Source organism: Phascolarctos cinereus, unplaced genomic scaffold (genome assembly GCF_003287225.1).
Source record: "Phascolarctos cinereus isolate Bilbo 61053 unplaced genomic scaffold, phaCin_HiC Scaffold_726;HRSCAF=1367, whole genome shotgun sequence".
NCBI classification, from domain to species: domain Eukaryota; kingdom Metazoa; phylum Chordata; class Mammalia; order Diprotodontia; family Phascolarctidae; genus Phascolarctos; species Phascolarctos cinereus.
In genome coordinates, this window is record NW_027556098.1 from 114,566,172 (window position 1) to 114,586,198 (window position 20,027).

The 20,027-nt window shown below is 37.5% G+C and overlaps 1 protein-coding gene and 1 long non-coding RNA gene across 2 annotated transcripts in view; one reads left to right on the forward strand and one right to left on the reverse strand.

Annotated features, from left to right (window-relative positions):
* LOC110208108 (protein mono-ADP-ribosyltransferase PARP14-like) overlaps positions 1-20,027 on the reverse strand; it is a 55,318-nt gene that overhangs the window by 7,382 nt on the left and 27,909 nt on the right. The window contains 5 exon segments of the mRNA XM_020985939.2: positions 8,434-8,496; positions 8,814-8,963; positions 14,843-14,933; positions 16,362-16,583; positions 16,757-16,993. Coding sequence (XP_020841598.1) covers positions 8,434-8,496; positions 8,814-8,963; positions 14,843-14,933; positions 16,362-16,583; positions 16,757-16,993 — 763 coding nt within the window.
* LOC144454519 (uncharacterized) lies at positions 7,285-16,854 on the forward strand. Its single transcript, XR_013482967.1, has 3 exons — positions 7,285-7,360; positions 8,618-8,671; positions 16,792-16,854. It is a non-coding gene; the product is annotated as an uncharacterized LOC144454519 (long non-coding RNA).

Here is a 20,027-nt window from a genome sequence, read left to right on the forward strand (position 1 = left end):
ATTTTATTTTTTTTAGGCAGTTGGGGTTAAGTGACTTGCCCAGGGTCACACAGCTAGTAAGTGTGAAGTGTTTGGGTCTGAGGCCAGATTTGAATTCAGGTCCTCCTGACTTCAGGGCTGGTGCTGTATCCACTGCACCATTTAGCTGCCCCCAAAACCTATTTTGCTTTTGACCACTGCCTCGCTTAATCCACCCTCCTTTTTATCATCCTTCTCACCCATATCTCATATCCCCTTCCACCCCCCTACTTTACTGTTGGGTAAGAGATTTCTATACCCAACTAGGTATGTGTGTGTGTGTGTGTGTGTGTGTGTGTGTGTGTGTGTGTGCGCGCGTGCGCGTGAGCACACACGAGCATGTCTGTGTGTGTATTTTTCTCTCTTTGAACAAATTCTGATGAGTACGAGGTCCAAGCATTACCTGCCAACCTCTCCATTTTCCCTTCCACCATAAAAGCTCTTCCTTACATACCTCTTTTACATAACAAATACTTCCCTATTCTACCTCTCCTTTTCCCCTTCTCCCAGTGCTTTCCTCTTTCTCACCTCTTCATTTTTTTGGGAAGATCATCCCAATATAATCACCTCACATTCATACCTTCTGTCTATGTAGACTCCTTCTAACTGCCCTAATAATGATAAAGTTCTTAGGAGTTAGATGTGTCATCTTCCCATGTAGGAATGTAAACAGTTTAATTTATTGAGATCTTTATGATTTTTTTTGTGCTTCTCTTGAGTCTTGTATTTGAAAGTCAAATTTTCTATTCAGCTCTTGTCTCTTCATCAGAAATGCTTGAGTTCTTAGAATAATTGGGAGGTGGAGCCAAGATGGTGGAGTAATGGTCTGAGATCTCCCCCCAAACCCTCCAAATACCTTTTAAAATGACTCTAAACAAATTCTTGAGCAGCAGAACCCACAGAAAGATGGAGTGAAACAAATTCCCAGCCCAAGATGAGTTGGAAGATAGGCAGGAAAGGTCTGTTGCACTAGGGAGAGAGAGGAGTGTAGTCCAGCATAGGCTGTGCCAATGCAAACCAGGCCCCAGAAAACCTGGAGCAGGCCTTGGGGCAACTAAATTATAGGCAGAAATGGTAGTTTCTAGACCTCTCAGCCCACAAATACCAAAGACAACTTAGAAGATCAGCAGGAAAGGTCTGTTGCACCTGGGTGAGAGTGGAGCACAGTCCAGTGCAGATTGTGCCAGCACAACTCAGGGTGAGGAGGAGTACTAGCACACCAGAGCTTACAGCCACAGTATGAGATCCTCCTCACAGTTCCAGGGTAGAAAAGAGTGCTTGTGGTTGATCATAGACCAGAGCACAAGCCAGAAGAGTAGGAAAGATCTCTCCTTAGATCATGCCACCTTGGAATAACTGAAAACTTACAGGTCTCTAGAAGTATCTCTGAAAACAGCTGCAGAAAACCCCTGAAGCTTGGGATAGTGTACCTTCCACCCTGGAAGCAGAGCCCTACTTTAAAAAAGACTTAAAAGTCAAGAATATAAGAAAAAACTCTGACTATAGAAAGTTATTATGGTGACAAGGAAGATCAAAACACATATCCAGAAGACAACAAAGTCAAAGTTCCCACATGCAAAGCATCCAAGAAAAATTTCAATTGATCTAAGAGCATGGATTTTGAAAATCAAGTAAGAGAGATAGCAGAAAAATTAACAAGAGAAATTTGAATGATGCAAGAAAATCATGAACGAATGTGTCAACAGATTGCTAAAAGAGACACAAAAATACTGAATACACCTTAAAAAACAGACTAGGCAAAGTGGTAAAAGAGGTCCAAAAAGCCAGTGAGGAGAATAATGCCTTAAAAAGAAGAACTGTCCAAATGGAAAAAAAAAAGGTGTAAAGGTTCACTGAAGAAAATAATTCCATAAAAATTAGAATGGAGCAAGTGGAAGCTAATCACTTTATGAGAAATTAAGGAACAATAAAACAAAACCAAAATAATGAAAAAATAGAAAACAATGTGAAATATCTCATTGAAAAAACAACTGACCTGGAGAATAGATCCAGGAGAGATAATTTAAAAATTATTGGACTACCTGAAAGCCAAGATTAAAAAAAAAGAGCCTAAATACAATTTTCAAGAATTTATCAAGTAAAACTGCCCTGATATTCTAGAACCAAATGGTAAAATAGTAATTGAAAGAATCCACTGATCACCTCCTGAAAGAGATCTCAAAAGGAAAACTGCCAGGAATATTCTAGCCAAATTCCAGAGTTCCTAAGTCAAGGAGAAAATATTGGAAGCATCCAGAAAGAAACAATTTAAGTATCATGGAGCCACAAGCAGGATAATACAAGATTTAGCGGCTTCTACATTAAAGGATAGGAGGTCTTGGAATTTGATATTCCAGAGGGCAAAGGAGCTATGATTACAACCAAGAATCATCTACCTAGCACAACTGAGTATAATCCTTCAGGGGAAAAATGGAAATTCAATGAGCTAGAGGACTTTCAAGCATTCTTGATGAATAGAAAATTAGACTTTCATCTCAAGAGAAGCATAAAAAGGTAAGCAGGAAAGGGAAATTAGAAAGGACTTGACAGTGTTAAATTATTTACATTCTTACATGGGAAGATGATATTTGTGACTCATAAGATCTTTCTCATTATTAGGGTAGTTAGAAGGAGTATATATAAGCAGAGAGTACAGGTGTGAATTGAATATGAAAGAATAATATCTAAAAACTAAAATTAAGGGTTGAGAGAGGAATGTACTGGAAGAAAAAGAAAGGGAGAGGAAGAAAGGGGTAAATTATCTCATGTAAAAGAGGCAAGAAAAGGCTTTTACAGTGGAGAGGAGGTGAAGGTGAGTGAGTGAACCTTACTGTCATCAAATATACCACAAAAATGGAATAACATACACACTCAGTTGGGTATAGAAATCTATCTTATTCCACAGGAAGGTAGTGGGAAAGGGATAAGGAAAGGAGGCTGATAAAAGGAAGGGCAGATTGGTGTGGGGCAGGTAGTAAGAAGCAAAATACTTTTGTTTTTTCGTTTTTGTTTTTTTTTGGGGGGGGTTTTGTCTGGGCAATGGGGTTAAGTGACTTGCCCAGGGTCACACAGCTAGTAAGTGTTATGTGTCTGAGGCCAGATTTGAACTCAGGTCCTCTTGAATTCATGGCCAGTGCTCTATCCATTGCACCACCTAGCTGCCCCGAAGCAAAATACTTTTGAGGACAGTGAAAGGAGAGAGAGAATAGAATAAAAGGAGGGAAATAGAGATAGCAATAGTAAGTGTGAAAAAAAAATTGAAGCAAGTTTCTCTGATAAAGGCCTCATTTCTCAAATATATAGAGAACTAAGTCAAATTTATAAAAATAAGAGCCATTCCCCAAATGATAAATGATCAAAAGATAGGGTCAGTTTTCAGTGAAGTAACCAAAGCTATTTACAGCCACATTAAAAAATACTCTAACTCACTGATTGGAGAAATCCAAATTAAAATAATTCTGAGGTCCTACCTCATACATATTAGATTGGCTAATGGGACAGAAAAGGTAAATGAAATATGTTAGAGGGGATATGGGAAAAAATGAAACATTAATGTACTATTGGAGTTTTGAACTGATTCAACCACTCTATAGAGCAATTTGGAACTATGCTCAAAGGGTTATAAAATCATGCATATCCTTTGAATTAGCAATACCACTACCAGGTCTGTATTCCAAAAGAGATAAAAAACAAAAAGGGAAAGAGCCTACATGTATAAAAATATTTACAGCAGCTTATTTCTAGGGGTAAAGAATTAGAAATTGAGGGGGTGCCCATTAATTGGGGAATGCCCAAACAAGTTATAGTATATGATTATGATGGAATGCTAGTGTACTATAAGAAATGATGAACCTGAAAAGGTTTTTCCAGAAAAACCTGGAAAGACTTGCACAAGCTGAGGCAAAGTGGGATGTATTGTGTACAAAGTAATAGCATTGTTGTAAGATGATCAACTGTGAATGACTTAGTTATTCTCAGCACTGCAATGGTCCAAGACAACTCTGAAGGACTTATGATGAAAAAATACTATCCATCCCCAGAGAAAGAACTGATTGTGTCTGAATACAGATTGAAGCATACTTTTTTTTAAAGTTTATTTTTCTTTAAGTTTTTTGTCTATGTTTTCTTTCACTAATATTTTACTAATTTCACTGACATTACTATTATGGATATGTTTTGCATGACTAACATATATAATCTATATCAAACTGTTTGCCTTTTCAATGAATAAGGGTGGGGAGGGAGGGAGGGAGAGAATTTGGAACTCAAAGTTTTAAAAATTAAAATTAAAATTATTTTTACTTGTAGCAGGGGAAATTTTTTTTTTATAAATAAATAATTACAAGAAAAGGAATGCTTGAAAATCATTAATTTCATTAAATATCCTTCCTCCCCTGAAGGATTACACTCAGTTTTGATTGGTAGGTGATTCTTGGTTGTAATCCTAGCTCCTTTGCCTTCAGGAACATCAGATTTCAAGCCCTCTCCTCTTTTAGAGTGGTAACTACTAAATTGTGTGTGAGTCTGAAAGTGGTTCCATGATATTTGAATCATTTCTTTTTGGATGTTTGCAATATTTTCTCATCGACATGGGAGCTCTGGAATTTGGCTATGAGATTCCTGGAAGTTTTGATTTTGTGATCTCTTTCAGGAGGAAATTGATGGATTTTTTCAATTTCTATTTTACCACCTGGAGCTAAGATATCAGAGCAGTTTTCCTTCATAGTTTCTTGAAATATAAGGTCTAGGCTCTTTTTTGATCACAGCTTTCAGGTAGTGCAATAATTTTTCAATTATCTCTCCTCAATCTATTTTCTAGGTCACTCATTTTTTTTTTGTGAGGCAATTAGGGTTAAGTGACTTGCCCTGAGTCACACAGCTAGTGAGTGTTATGTGTCTGAGGCCAGATTTGAACTCAAGTCCTCCTGACTCCAGGGCTGGTGCTCTATCCACTGCACCACCTGGCTGCCTCTACTCATTTTTCTAATTAGATATTTCACATCTTCCTCTATTTTTTCAATCTTTGACTTTATTTTATTGTTTCTTAATGTCTCACGGAATCATTAGCTTCCACTTACCCAATTCTAATTTTTAAGGAATTATTTTCTTTAGTTAGCTTTTGTATATTTTTTCCAGTTAGCCATTTCTTCTTTTTAAGGACTTCTTTTCTTCATTGAATTTTTATGCCTTTTTCACCATTACGCCAATTCTGTTTTTTAAGGTATTATTTTCTACACCATTTTTTTGGGTCCTTCTTTAACAAAGTTGCTCTTTTCATAATTTTCTTGCATTACTCTCATTTCTTTTCCCAATTTTTCCTCTACCATTCTTATCTCTTTCTTGAACTCTTCTAGGAGTTCTTGTGGGGCTTGGATCCAATTAGCATTTTCTTTGAGGCTCTGTTTTAAAGATGATTTCACTTTGATTTCTACCTCTGAGTTTATGTCTTGGTTTTCCTTCCACCACATTAGCTTTTTATGGTCAAGTTCTTTTTTTTTTTATTGTTTGCTCATTTTCAAGCTTATTTCTTGAATTTGAACTTTATGTTAAAGTTGGGCTCTGCTTATATGGGGTGGGGAGGCACTGTCCCAAGCTTCAGGCTTTTTTGGTACTGCTATTTTCATAGTTAGTTGTAGGGGTTAAGTGATCTGGAGACAGTTGTGGTCTTTACCCAGGAAGGGCTCCTGCTCCCCTGTAGCTGCAAGTGCTAGTGTTGCTCTTGGTCCTGGAACTCTAACCAGGGCCCCTGCTCCTTTGTGACTGAGAAGGCTCCTCTCCACTCTGGAATTCCATCCAGAACTGCTTATGGGCAATGTAGTTGCTAATCAGTGCTGGGCCCTTTTTCTAGTGCCAGCAAAGAGTCCCTTGTGTTCTCCTTCTGACCAGTTATTTAACCCATCCTTACCATCTCTGTGCTGAGAGCTCCTGAAGCTGCTGCTGCTGCTGCTGCCACTGTAATAGCAGCTACCTCCAAGGCCCTCCATGGGTGCTCCTGTTGCATTCTGGGCCAGCTCCTACCGAATTGTCACCTCCTAAGTTGTCTCAGGTTGGAAAAATATCTTACTCTGACCTCTTGTTGGTTCAGCTGTTCAAAAATTTGATTTAAGGCTTTATTTTAAAGTTGTTTGGAGGAAAGATCAACTAGGTTGCTGCCTTTACTCCACTATATTGGCTCCATCCTGTCTTAATTGTCTTTTTTATTTTTAATCAAATTTTATCAGTCTTTTATATTTTTTACATCATAGAAATGATCCTTCCCTTTCACCTTCACAGAAAGCTATATTTCCTATAACAAATAATATTCCAACAAAAAAGAAAGAAAAAATAGACAAAACTTTTTACATTAAAAAGTCTGAAAATACATGAAATGTGCCACACTTGTGTGTCTCCTACCTCTGCAAAAGACTAGAGCAGGAATGCCTTCTTATATGTCTTCTTTTGAGCCATACTTTTTCCTTGTAATTTTGCAACACTTGCTTTTGACTTTTTTTGTGTGTGTTTGATTGTTCTTTCTACTTACATCATTGTAGTTATTTTCCATATTGTTATTTTGGTTCTGCTTATTTCACTCTGCGCCAGTTCAGGTAAGTTTTTCCATGTTTCTCTGTATTCATCATGTTCGTCATTTCTTACAGTACTTATTCCATCATATTTATGTGCCACAATTTGTTTATCCATTCCCTAATCAATGAGCATCTACTTTGTTTCCAATTCTTTGCCATCACAAAAAGTACAGCTAAAATAATTTGGTATATATTGGGACTTTCTTCTTATCAATGGCTTCCTTGGGGTAAAAGCATAGTGGTTGAATCTTTGGGTCAAAGGATATTTTCTTTTTAGTAGACAAATTTAATCCTTTTAAAAAATAATAGATACTTCCCAAAAAATGCTTAAATTTCTGTGCAAGGAACATTCCAAGAAAAAAATTGTTTATACCTGTTTTAAAAAAGGAGGGTTTTGACCTTAATTTTGATGCTAATAGTGCTATAAGTATTAGTATGATAATTTATTGACTCTTCATTTTTTTTTATTGACAGAGTTTTATTGACTCTTCAAGTTGACTTTATCACCATAGTTACATAACAAAGATTGATTCCAGTAACCTGCATTGTTTGCTATTGGCCATGTATGAATCAGGGCTAAATGGTTCATGCTCTGAGAGGGTGAAGAGACTCTTTAATGGTTTTCAAGCCAAAGGAGCTGAAGATTCAATGGACCTTTTTAATAGAAGTCCTTCTTGGATTCTCCAGGTGGCATTTGTGAATTCAATGAAGGATCTGTGCCTCACTCATATTTTGGTGACCCTGCCTTCACTCCTTATATAGTGTGTGTATTTAACTAGGTAAGCTTTCACTTGGGGCCCTAATCTCCTTTGCCCCTTTTGCTTTTGTTCTTGCCTGATCTAATGGGAACATATATTCCAGGTGGATGTATTTAGGAGGTGATCTTGGAGTTTGAAAGATAGAGAGATATTGAAGTCCAATGAAAAAAACCAAATGGCATCAGAGAAGGATCCCTGGCTACTACACTAGTTTCTCAATTGGAGAAAGAGGCTAGCCCCCATATATTTGATCAAACAGCACCAAGCAGAGGTGAATTGTAAAATTGCTAGTTAGCAATCCTGCAACCTGTTCTATGATCTGATGAGGATTACAGATTAGCATCCCAGAAGACTGTAACTATTATTATATGTTGAATTCCTGAATCCTATGTGTACTTGTGAGTCTTTTTGTTTGTAGCATTTTTTTATGTAGAAATAAATTACATGTCAGATAACCTCTTCAACATTTTATAAAGTACATTTTTTTTTACTTTCCCCTTTTACTTCTCTGTAATTATGAGCTATAATCTAATTTATTATAATTAAAACTATCCCATGTGGTAGCCATGATGGAAGATTTCATGAGGCAATAAATGGTGACAAAAGGGAGCCCCTTTGGAAGAGGCAGGGCCCCTAGGACAAACATGGGCCAAAAAAGTGTGCCAGACACCAGAGTTGAGAGGGAGTAAGGATGAATTCCCCCTTTGGCCTCAGTCAAATAGTTTTTCAAGGCTAGAGTTGTAGTTGTTGCATATGTTATAATCCCTGAACTCTCCTAGCTAACAGTCCTAGTGTCAACCTCTTTTCATTTTAAAAGTTTTAGATATTGTGGTAAGTTGGTAAAAAATAAATTTGGGAGCATAGGAACCAATAAATGTGTCTCAAACCATATCATATGTGGTTACTTTTTCACAATCATGCATATATTCAACATTGAATTTAAAGTGAAATTATCACAATGACACTTTTGTATGGAACACTGGCTCTTAAAAGACTTCTTATTTGCTCTGATCATCTCCTACATCCTCCTGTCACACACCCAACCCTTTCATTTTGACTAGATTAAGGCTGAAATATAAACATGGATGCCATACCTAATCGTTCACATTCCAATTCCACATTTGGTCCGGCAGCTTCTAAAATGGCTTTGGAAACCCCTAGACAAGAAAATCATAATAAGAATGAGCATGAATAACAGAAGTATAAAATATTGAAAATATAAGAAGCCTTAAAGATCATGCATTGTAACCACCCACCCACCCCCACTTAATTTTACAGATAAGGAAATTGGGGCCCAGAGAGAAGAAAAAGCATAAGCAGAGCACACAGCTAGTAAGTGGCAAATCCAGAAGTTAAGTTCTGGTCTTCTCATTCTATGTCTTATTGAATCAAAATTCAGTCTAATTTACTTCAGTCCTGCAAGTGTCTTAAGCCATTGATATAGCTTATGCAACAATAACAATTCATATAATACCTCCTTTGTGGTTGAATGTTTCACTTGTAGAGTTTACAATAACATCTTCTTGTTCCTCAGTAATATTTCCAGAGGCAACTACAAAGGAAATAGAACCAATGGTTGTTTCATAAACTCCAGGTGTAGTATTAGAAATAGTCCCAAAGAAATCTAAAGAGAAAATAAGAAAAACAAGACACCAAGATGAATCCTGCGACTAATATTATAAGGTTTTATTGTATGTTTCTCTCTTATTCCTTCCTTTATCTCTTCAAGAAATTTCTTGACTTTAATTTCAAAGACCCAACAGAAAGATTTTTTGTTTGAAAAGATTCAGGAAATTGGATGGGTGTTCCCCTTCCCCAATCTTTCTCTGTCTCCTTCCCCCTGCCAACCTATGATTATTCACAAGACAGGAACTTTTAACACAGAGATCCTATTTACTGATGTAGACTGGCAACTCATAAATTAATTCTAGTATTAGAGAATTCTTGAAGCGTTGAGAGGATAAATAATTGGATCATGATCACAGAGTCAGTATGTGTCAGAGGTAGAACTTAAATACAAGTCTTCTTGATTCTAAAACTAGCTCTCCATCCATTGTGCAATTCCATTTCTCTTATGTATCAGCACAGTGAAATTTGATGAGACAGAAATATTTGGTTAGCTAAGTTTAAGTTCATCTATATAGAAATCATACATTCCCAACTGAGAAAATACTAGTCTCAGCCTTTATGGGGTTAATAAAAGAGTTTAGACAATTTAATAGGCCAGGCAAATTGGTCTTGTATCTGATTGACTCATGCCAAATAAATATGACTAGTGTCTAAAAGCCTAAGAATATTGTAGTTGTAGAGATTTGAGGAAGATGGTGGCATGCTAGGACAAATAGGAGCCCAGATCCCCTGAAAACTATTCAGTGAGGCTTAGAAATCTATCAATCTAAGACACAGCCAAGATAGTGGAGAAAAGGCAGAGACTCCCCTGAGCTCTCCCCCAAACCCCTCCATAATACTTTATATAATGCCTCAAAACAAGTTCTGGAGTGGCAGAACCCACAAAAGGAAGGGGTGAAACCAATTTTCCAGCCCATGGCAACTTAGAAGGTTGTTGGGAAAGATCTGTTGCATTGGGGTAAGAGTGGAGAACAGTCCAGTGCAGTCCTTGCTCTAGCAAACCAACAGTAGGCTTTGGGGTTGACTGAATCACTGGCAGCAGTGGCAGTTTCTGGACCTCCCAGCCCACAGACAGTAAAGGGATAAGACAATAGGTTAGAAGGAAATTACAAGGTCACTTTGCTGGCACTAGGAGGCCAGACTCTGTTGCATTGCCCATACTTGAATCTGAGTCATAGCCCTGGGTCTTAGCCCCAGGGCAAGGAGGAGCACTATCACACCAGAGCTTGTGGCCATAGGGGAGGTGGGATCACAGTTCAAGGGTGTAAAAGAGTGCTTGTGGTTGCTCATAGATGAGAGTACAGGCCAAAGAGTAGTAAACACACCTCTCCCTAGATTATACCACCTTGGAAGAACTGAAACTTACAGGTCCCTAGAATTACCTCTGAAAACAGCTGCACCAAAAACCTAAAGCTTAAAACACTATCCCCTGTACTCCAGAAGCAGAGCCCCACTTTGGCATAGAGTTAAAGGTGAAGAAATAGGCTGGATTTTCAAAATCAAGTAAAAGAGGTAGAGGAAAAATTGGGAAAAGAAATGAGTGATTCAAGAAAAACATGGGGAAAAGAGAGTCAACAGCTTGGTAAAGGAAGCACAAAAAATACTGAAGAAAGTAACACCTTAAGAAAACAGAATAGGCCAAATGGTAAAAGAAGCCCAAAAATCTAATGAAGAGAAAAACACCTTGAAAAGCAGAATTGGCCATATGGAAAAGGAAATACAAAAGTTCACTGAAGAAAATTATTCCTTCCAAAAAAAAAAGAAAATTATTCCTTAAAAATTAGAATTGAGCAAGTGAAAACTAATGACTTTAGGAGACATCAAGAAACAATAAAACAAAATCAAAAGGGTGAAAAAATTGAAGAAAACATGAAATATCTCATTAGAAAAACAACTGACCTGGAAACATATCCAGGAAAGATAAATGAAGAATTATTGGGCTACCTGAAAGCCACGTTAAAAAAAAGAGACTTGACATTAAGGAAAACTGCCCTGATATTCTAGAACCAGAAAGTAAAAAGGAAATTGAAAGAATCCACCAATCACCTCCTGAAAGAGATCCCAAAATGAAAACTCTCAGGAATATTATAACCAAATTCCAGAGCTCCCAGGTCAAGGAAAACATATTACAAGCAGCCAAAAAGAAACAATTCAAATACCATGGAGCCACACTCAGGATAACACAAGATTCAGTAGTTTCTATTGAAAGGATTGGAGGGCTTGGAATATGATATTCCAGAGAGCAAAAGAGCTATGAGTACAACCAAGAATCACCTACTGAACAAAATTGAATGTAATCATTTGGGGAAAAATAGAAATTCAGTGACATAGAGGACTTTCAAGCATTCTGGGTAAAAAGACCAGAGTTGAATAGAAAAATTGACTTAAATGCAAAACTCAAGAGAAGCATAAAAAGGTAAACAGGACAGAGAAATCATAAGGGATTCAGTAAGGTTAAACTGTTTACATTCCTACATGGAAAAATTGTATTTGTAAGTCTTAAAATCTTTCTCATTATTAGGGCAGTTAGAAATCTACATAGAGGAAATGTGTGTAAGTTAAATATTGTAGGAATTAAAATTGTCCACCCTACAATAAAAGACAGTGAGGCAAAGCTCTGAGCCAATTGCACTTTATTAAAGGGTCCATGGTCCTCTCTAATAAAGTAGAACTCAGATTTTCCTCATGATTTGAGATGCCCTTTCTTCCAGGGCCTTGTAAAATTTGGTACCCAAATATGTAAAAGAAGCATGGTGAAATACAGAATCTCATTGCTTGATATATCTTGAGGATCAAAATTGACATATCAGTCGGGGCGGGGGGGATTTCATAGGTTTGGTGAAGCATGGGGCATCTCCATTGACTAAATAGTCATAAGATGGTGACCTACTTGTGTTGGACAAGAGGAAATGGTCCAGGGTTGCAAAAATAAAATGGAAGGTTTTCCATGTAGTTGAATCGTCTCTGCCACACTGTGCTTGGTCACCATGACAAGGAAAAACAAGGGTAAAAGGCTTCTAGTTAGCTTCCTATGATTAAGTATATGAACTTAAAATCTGCAGCTCATAGCTCTGGGGCCTAATACACAGAATTTATAATCACTACTCCTCTAGAATCATATCAGATTGATTACTACTAATTGGAATAGAGTAGGGGTCCAAATGAATTATTTCTCACATATGAAATGGGATATTTGTCTGAAATGGGATAATTATCTAAAAAAAAATTAAAGGGTGAGAAAAAGAATGCACTGGGAAAATGGGAAAGGGAGAGGTAGAATGGGGTACATTATTTGACATAAAAGAGACATGAAAAAACTTTTACAGTGGAGGGTGAAATAGGAGTGGTGGTAGAGGGAGAGCATAAACTTTATTCTCACTGGAATTGGCTCAAACAGGGAATAATATACATACTCAGTTGGATATAGAAATCTATCTTATCTTACAGGAAAGTACAAAGGAAAGGAGATAAGAGGAGGGAGCGTACTTATGGAAGGAAGAGTTATTGGGGGAAGTAAAAAAACTTTGAGAATGGACAGGATGAAAGGAAAGAGAGTGGGATAAACAGGAGGGAAATAGGATGGAGGGAAATACAGAGTTAGTAATCATAACTGTGAAAAAATTTTATAGCAAGTTTCTCTGATAAAGACCTCATTTCTCAAATATATATAGAATTAAACCAAATTTATAGAAATAAGAGCCATTTCTCAATTGACAAATGGTCATAGGATATGAATGGGCAATTTTCAGGCAGGCGAAGTAATCAAAGCTATCTATAGTCATATGAAAAAATGCTTTAAATCACTATTGTTTACAGAAATGCAAATTAAAACAACTCTGAGCTACCACCCCACAAATTGGCTAATATGACAGAAAAGGAAAATGACAACTGTTGGAGAGGATGTGGGAAAATTGAGAAACTACTCCACTGTTGGTGAAGTATACTGATCCAACTATCCTGTAGAGCAATTTGGAACTATGCCCAAAGGGCTATAAAATCATGCATAACCCTTGACCAAGCAATACCACTACAAGGTTTATATTGCAAAGATATTTTTTTTTAAAAAGGGAAAGGGACCTATATGTATAAAAATATTTATAGTAGCTTTTTATGTGGTGGCAAAGAATTGGAAATTAAGGAAATAGCTGTCAGTTGAGGAATGGCTGAACAAGTTGTGGCATATGAATGTGAGGGAATATATGAAATGACAGGCAAGATGCTCTCAGAAAAACCTGGAAAGGCTTACATGGACTGATGCAAAGTGAAATGAGCGGGTCCAGGAGAATATCGTATACAATAACAGCAATATTGTATGATCATCAACTGTGAATGACACAGCTGTTGTCAGCAATACAATGATCCAAGACAGTTCTGAAAGACTTTTAATGAAAAATGCTTCCACCTCCAGAGAAAGAACTGATGGGATTTGAGTGCAGATTGAAGCATACTTTATTTTCTTTATTTTTCTTATTTTTTTAAATCTGTGTTTTCTTTCACGACATGACTAACAAAGAAACGTGTTTTGCATGACTGCACATGTATACTATATCAAATTGCTTGCCTTCTCAATTGAGGGGGAGAATGGAGAGAGGGAGGAAATTTGGGACTCAGAAAATTGTAAATGAATGTTAAAATTGTTTTTACATGTTATTGGGCAAATAAAATATTAAATAAAAATAAATAAATAAATCTGGAAAGAAATAAGAAGAATCACCTCTAGACTCCCCTATCCAACTGAGGGCTCCATCCCTGGAGTCCTATGGAAACTCCGGGATAGAAAAGCCAGGAGAGGTGGAAGATGGCATGCAGGCAGACCTTGTAGACTCACAGGGGGTCTATCATGGCATTCCTGGCTTGATATCAGAAACATTGAGGAAAAACCCTGACATCTGCAGGTAGAGCCTTCAGCAGGATAAGGTCCCAGAGCTCTGTGGCAAGAGGAAATTGCTAGGCAGAGCCCAGACCTGGAGTCCCTTGAAATAGGGCTTTCTCTGGGCCACTATACTCAGAGCTAAGCAGTCCCTACTTCTGACATTAAATTGTGGAGCTTAACCCCAGGTCAAGACCCCAACCTAGATAGTGAGGTAGATGATAGAGATATGCAAAACAAGGAAACCCGAATAACATAAGAAATACCTTGGATACCCCAAGGATATAGCAGCTTCTCAATAAGTCCAGGGGCATGATTAAAGAAAAACATGTCATAGCCATAGGAAGTGCAAGAGTAGCTGGAAGGAATAAATGAGAGATATAGAATGGAAATACTAAGGATGAAAAAACAGCATGGAAAATTGGAACATTAGAACAGATATTAGAAAATCTCACTGAAGAACTGAATGCCCTGAAAATTAGAATGGACAGAAAGTAGTGACCAATAAGGTACACACACACACACACACACACACACACACACACACACACACACACACACGTATGTATGTATAACAAAATATTCAAAAACAAAAGTAAATGTAATAAATATAATATCAAAGATATGAAAAGGAAAACAGGTCAAAGACAGATGATCTAGCACACTCCCTGAAAATCATGATTTAAAAAGTCTGGGTGTGACATTTCAAGAAATTATAAATAAAAACTGCCTATAATGCTTAGGACCAGAAAGAAAATTGAGAATTCATTGATCACTTCCAGCAAGAAACCCCAAAATAAAAATTCCCAGGGATGACATCATGAAAATCCAGAGCTTTCAGATCAAAGAAAGAATACAGCAAGGAACATTGTATGAGCTTTGCCATCTTCTCTATTGATGTTTTATTCTTCATTTGGGTCATCATTACTTTGCTTAGAATTTTAACTACTATCAAATGCTTAGTAAGCAACAGTAAATTCTTTAACAGAATAATTTTACTAGACCTTGTCTATCAATAGTCTTGGCAACTCTGCAACTGGTAGGATTTCCATTTCTATTTCGACTATCCCATCTAATGAATTCATCCGAAAATGCCTAGAAATAGAAACACAACTACTTAGTACAACAATTCTTGGTAGAAATATAAATCCAATTCTTTACCAAATACACCCCTCAAGTAAACAAAGATTTATTTAGATGATTATTCATTACAATGCATAGTCCCAGTAGAAACTCCATTCTTAAATCTTGGAGAAGAAAAATAAAGGAAGCTAATCTTTTAGGTAGTAGAGCCAGGACTAGATTTCAAAGGACGCTGTATTTGGAGTCAGAGTACCTATGCTAATTCCCTAGTGTGCATTTTACTACTACCTGTGTGACCTTGGGCAAATCAGTTAATCTCTCTGACCCTTAATTTTCTCACCTATAAAAGTGAAGGGATAAGACTAGGTGGCTTCTTAGATCCCTTCCAGTTCTATGTGTGTTCTCCTGTGATTTTAAAGAAGAAATTTTAGAATCCTAAAAGAAGACTATTTGATAGGCATTGTTTTCCAAGTAGACCTATCTGTCCTTACTTAAGCAGTGGTCCTCAAAGATTTTGCCATAGAAGGATTTCTTACATTAAACAAAATTTTAATGGAAATTTTATGACAAAATCTATTTAAATAATTGTTGAATGCTTAATATGAATGATCCTCAATTTTAAAATGCAATGAGAGCTGAGAATACAAATGAAAAGCTAGTTTTTGCCCTCAAGAAGATTACAATCTAATGGAGGAGATAATGCAAATTACGGAGAGGTAGATAGGTAGAAAATTTTGCTTTAGGAAATCATAAAGATGGTGAGTAGAACAACAGAGTGGTCTATTAATGTATGCTTTCTAGATGGAATGGTGGTGATGATTTGGTTATAGTTCTCAGAAAAAGAGATGCAAAGAAGGGGAGAAGGTAAGTATACCTATAAACAGCCACATGGCAACATGGAAAAAAAATGACTGAGGCAGTTAAGGACAAAAGGCCTTAGGGAATGCATGGTTTAGATCTTCCCAGGCATGGCCCCTAGATTATGGAATAAGAGCAAAGCAGGACTGGTGACTGTACAGATCATACATTATCCAGCCCTTCTCCCATTGTGATTCCTGATCCTAATCTCCCATCAATCTTTCATAGAAGATCTCCCCACCCATGAGAGGCCTTCCTTAATGTTTGTTAAGATTTCATGTTTACAAGTACAACATTCTGCTTGCTTATTAATAAGGTATACTCCAGAGTGAGGAGAGTTGATCAAGAGGGTTTGGTCAACTTGATAGGGTTAGGTTTCCTGGATGTGAATCTATATCCCCATCAATTATACCCTCTGACTGGAGAGAGTCATTGTTTGGGACTTTGATTATGTGATTTAAATTAATTTTAAAGTGTTTATTAAGTTCCTATATGTGGAAGAAATCACATTAAGTGAAATACGCTTTGATTAAATTAAAATTTACCCACAAAAATGCTTTAAGGTGAGACAAAGGAACTTACCTTAATGTTTTCTATATCAGTGGCCTGCAACAGAATGTGAACTTCTTTTAGGGTTTTCAAAGGTCTTGTACAACTGAATTTAAACACTTGTGAAAGGATTAATTCAGCAAAAATGGTTTTTGGAAATGTTGCCACTCCTGTTCCAATTGCTGGAAATGTGACTGATGTTAGAGAGAGAATCTCAGGAGTGTCCAAACATTCTCTGACTATATCTTCCATGACCTGGAAAAAAAAATACACACACATATGTGTGTATAAATATGCATATTATATGTGGGGCTCACAAGCTACAGTTTAGAAGGGATTCTGATCTATAAGGTCTCAAGAACCAGGAGTAGCTTCTGGAGATCCATGGCTAAAGGGGCCTTGGGTACTTCATTTAAATATTTCTCTACCTTTTGTGAATGACCTTTTCCATTATCCCACACAGGAATTACTGCATGGAGAACAAAGATGCAGTTCAGATTACAGCCACTGGTCAGGAGAACAGATCCTGTTTTCATTTCCAGTCTTTTCCCCACTTCATTTAACTCTGCTTGGAGAGATGGACCAGCTTTCTTCAATATGGCCCGACAAAGTTCTCCTCCATTAAAGGGAGGATCCGAGGAAATGGAGTTGACAATAATATCAGTCTTAAAGAAAAAAATAAAGAATTTGTTAAAAACCAAATCATATCAACAGACATTCATTGACCTTCTATGCTAAATGTAAGGCACCATGAGAAGTATAAGACATACTCCCTGCCCTGAAGGAGCTCACTATCTAAAGGGGTGAGAGGACAACTTGCAAACAAATATGGTTTTTGTTGTTGCTGAGTTGTTTCAGTCATGTCTGACTCCTTGTGACCCATTCACATACAAAAAAGCTATATATAGGTTAACTAGGAAATAATTAAGAGAGAAATGGCACCAGAGTTAAGAGGGGTGGGGAAAGATTTCTTGTAGAAGATGAGATTTTAGTTTAGGCTTAAAGGAAGTCGAAGTCAGTAGGTGGAGTTGAGGAGGGAAAGTATTCTAGGATGAGGGATAGCCAGAGAAAATGACCACAGCCTAGAGATTGAATGTCTTTGTGGAACTGCCAGGGGGCCAGTGCCAGTGTGTATCAGGGAGAAAGATGTAATAAGACTGGAAAGGCATGAAATGACTAGAACATAAAGATCTCTGAATGCCAAATAGACAATTTTGTATTTTTTTCTGGAGGTGATAGGGAGCACTGGAGTTTAGTGAGTAGGGGAGTGACATGGTTAGATCTGTACTTTAGCAAAATCTTAGTGACTGAATGGAGGATGGATTGGAGGAGGGAGAAACTTGAGGCAGGCAAAACCACTAACAGGTTACTGCAATAGTCTAAGTAATAAAGGCCTGCACTACAGGGGTGGCAGTATCAGAGGAGAGAATGGGGCAAAGGTGTAACTGATAGGCCTTGGCAAGAGATTGGACATGTGGGGTGGTGAAAGATAATGAGAAGTCAAAGATAACTACTAGGTTGTGAACCTGAGAGGCTGGGAGGATGGTATTTCCCTCTATAGTAACAGGGAAGGTAGAAAATGGGAGGTATTAGGGGGAAAGATAATGAGTTTGGTTTTAGACATAAGAAGTTTAGTTAGGGATGTCTGCAAGACAGAGACATGAGATTGGAAGTCAGCAGAAAGGTTGGGGTAGGATAGGTAAATCTGAGAATTATCAGCATAAAGATGGTAATTAAATCTATGGGTTCTGATGAGATCACCAAATGAAATAGTATAGAGGGAGAAGAGAGCCTAGGATAGAACCTTGTGGGATACCTACAGTTAGAGGGCACAATCTTGATAAGGATCCAGCAAAGGAGAGTGAGAAGAAACAATTAGATAGGTTGGAGGAGAACTAGAAAAGAGTTATGTCCTGGAAAGTAGACAGAAGAGAATGTGAAGGAAGAGCAGGTGATGAAGAATGTCAAAGGCTGCAGAGAGATCAAAGAGAATGAGGACTGAGAAAAGGCCACTGGATTTGACAACTAAGAGATCATTGGTAACTTTGAAGAGAGGAGTTTTGGTGGAATGGTAGGGTTAGAATCCAGATTGTAAAGGTTTAAGAGAGTAAGAGGAGAGACAGTGGAGGTATCCATTGTAGTTGGCTTTTTCAAGGAGTTTAGCTGCAAAGGATAAAAGAGACATAAGACAATAGTAGGAATGGAAAGATCAAGGGAGGGTTTTTTTTTCCAGGATGGAGAAGACATGAGCATTTTATAGGCAGTAGAGAATGAGCTAGTAGACAGGGAAAGACAGAAAACAAATGATAGAGTGTGGATGACCAAAAGGGTGATCTGTTGGAGGAGATGGGATGGAATGGGATTGAACAGGTAGAGGGGTTAGCTTTGGTGAAGAATAAGGCTTTGTTGTCATACAAGACACAGTGAAAGAGGAGATGGTGGCAGGAGTCTGAATCATAAGAGATGAGGATGAGTAGAAGGAGCTCATAGTGAATGGCTTCAATACTGTCTAAAAAGTATGAGGCAAGGTTCTCAGCTGAGAGAATTGGGAGAATGAGAGCCATAGAAGGTTTGAGGAGAGATGAAAATTTTTGGAAGAGCTGATATGGAGAGTGAGATTGTCAGTTAATAAGGCAGGAATAGAATGATTGCTTAGTGGTAAGGAGGTCCCCATTGATGTTATGCAATATAAATTTGTAGTGGATCCAGTCAGAATGGTTGCATGATTTTTTCCGTCTTTGCTCAGCAGCATGCGAATAGGAGAAAAGGCAGCAAATTGTGGGATGGATGTAAGACTTAGGCTTGGCAGGACATAATCAGCAAAATGACAAAGGGACTAGGGATTCAAGAGAGTATAGAGCTGAATTGGTTCACCAAGGGTTCAAGATGGGGAAAAGAGGAGAGAGTGTCTAATTCAGGAGAGATGGCCTGGGAGAGGACTGAAGAGATGAGGATTGGAGGTCACAGTGTGGATGAAGAAGAGGTTTTTTTGTTTTGCTAGGCAATGGAGTTAAGCAACTTGCCCAGTGCTCTATCCACTGCACTGCCTAGCTGCCCCCAAGAATAGGATTTTGTAGGGGAAGGCAGAGGAAGAAATGAAAAGCCAATAGATTATGGTGGGTTAAGGAGATTTTGGAATTATTGATTGTACAGGTGGTATATATATATATGGGTGATGGCAAGGTCAAGGGTATGATGAGGAGTACAGTGACCCCCATGTTACACAGTGCCAATGTTATAAATAGAAACAAATTTGAAAGCCTTAAGGACTTTGATCAAAGCAACCAGCTCTGTCTTCAAATGATGTATAATGAAGTATATCATGAAGAAGGAGGAGGAGCCAGAGGAGTAGAAGAAGAAGAGGAGGAAGAAAAAAAAGGAGGAAGAGGAAGAAGAGGAAGAAGAAGAAGAAGAAAAGGATGAGGAGGAGCTATTTCACAAGGTGATTATGAGTTCAAATGAGACAACAAATGTAAAAAGAACTTGGTAAACCATAAAGCCATATAAATGTAAGTATCTTTATCATTATTCATATTTCTCACTATAGGTTAAGTGGTTCTATCTGGATCTGAGTAAATTCACCTCCAAAACATAACTGATCAAGTCTCCCTTGGCAAAATGACTCAGTGAATTAATAATGTATTATTATCATTAGTTTACAAAGAACTTCCCTCATAATAGTCATTTAAAGTGGATCTC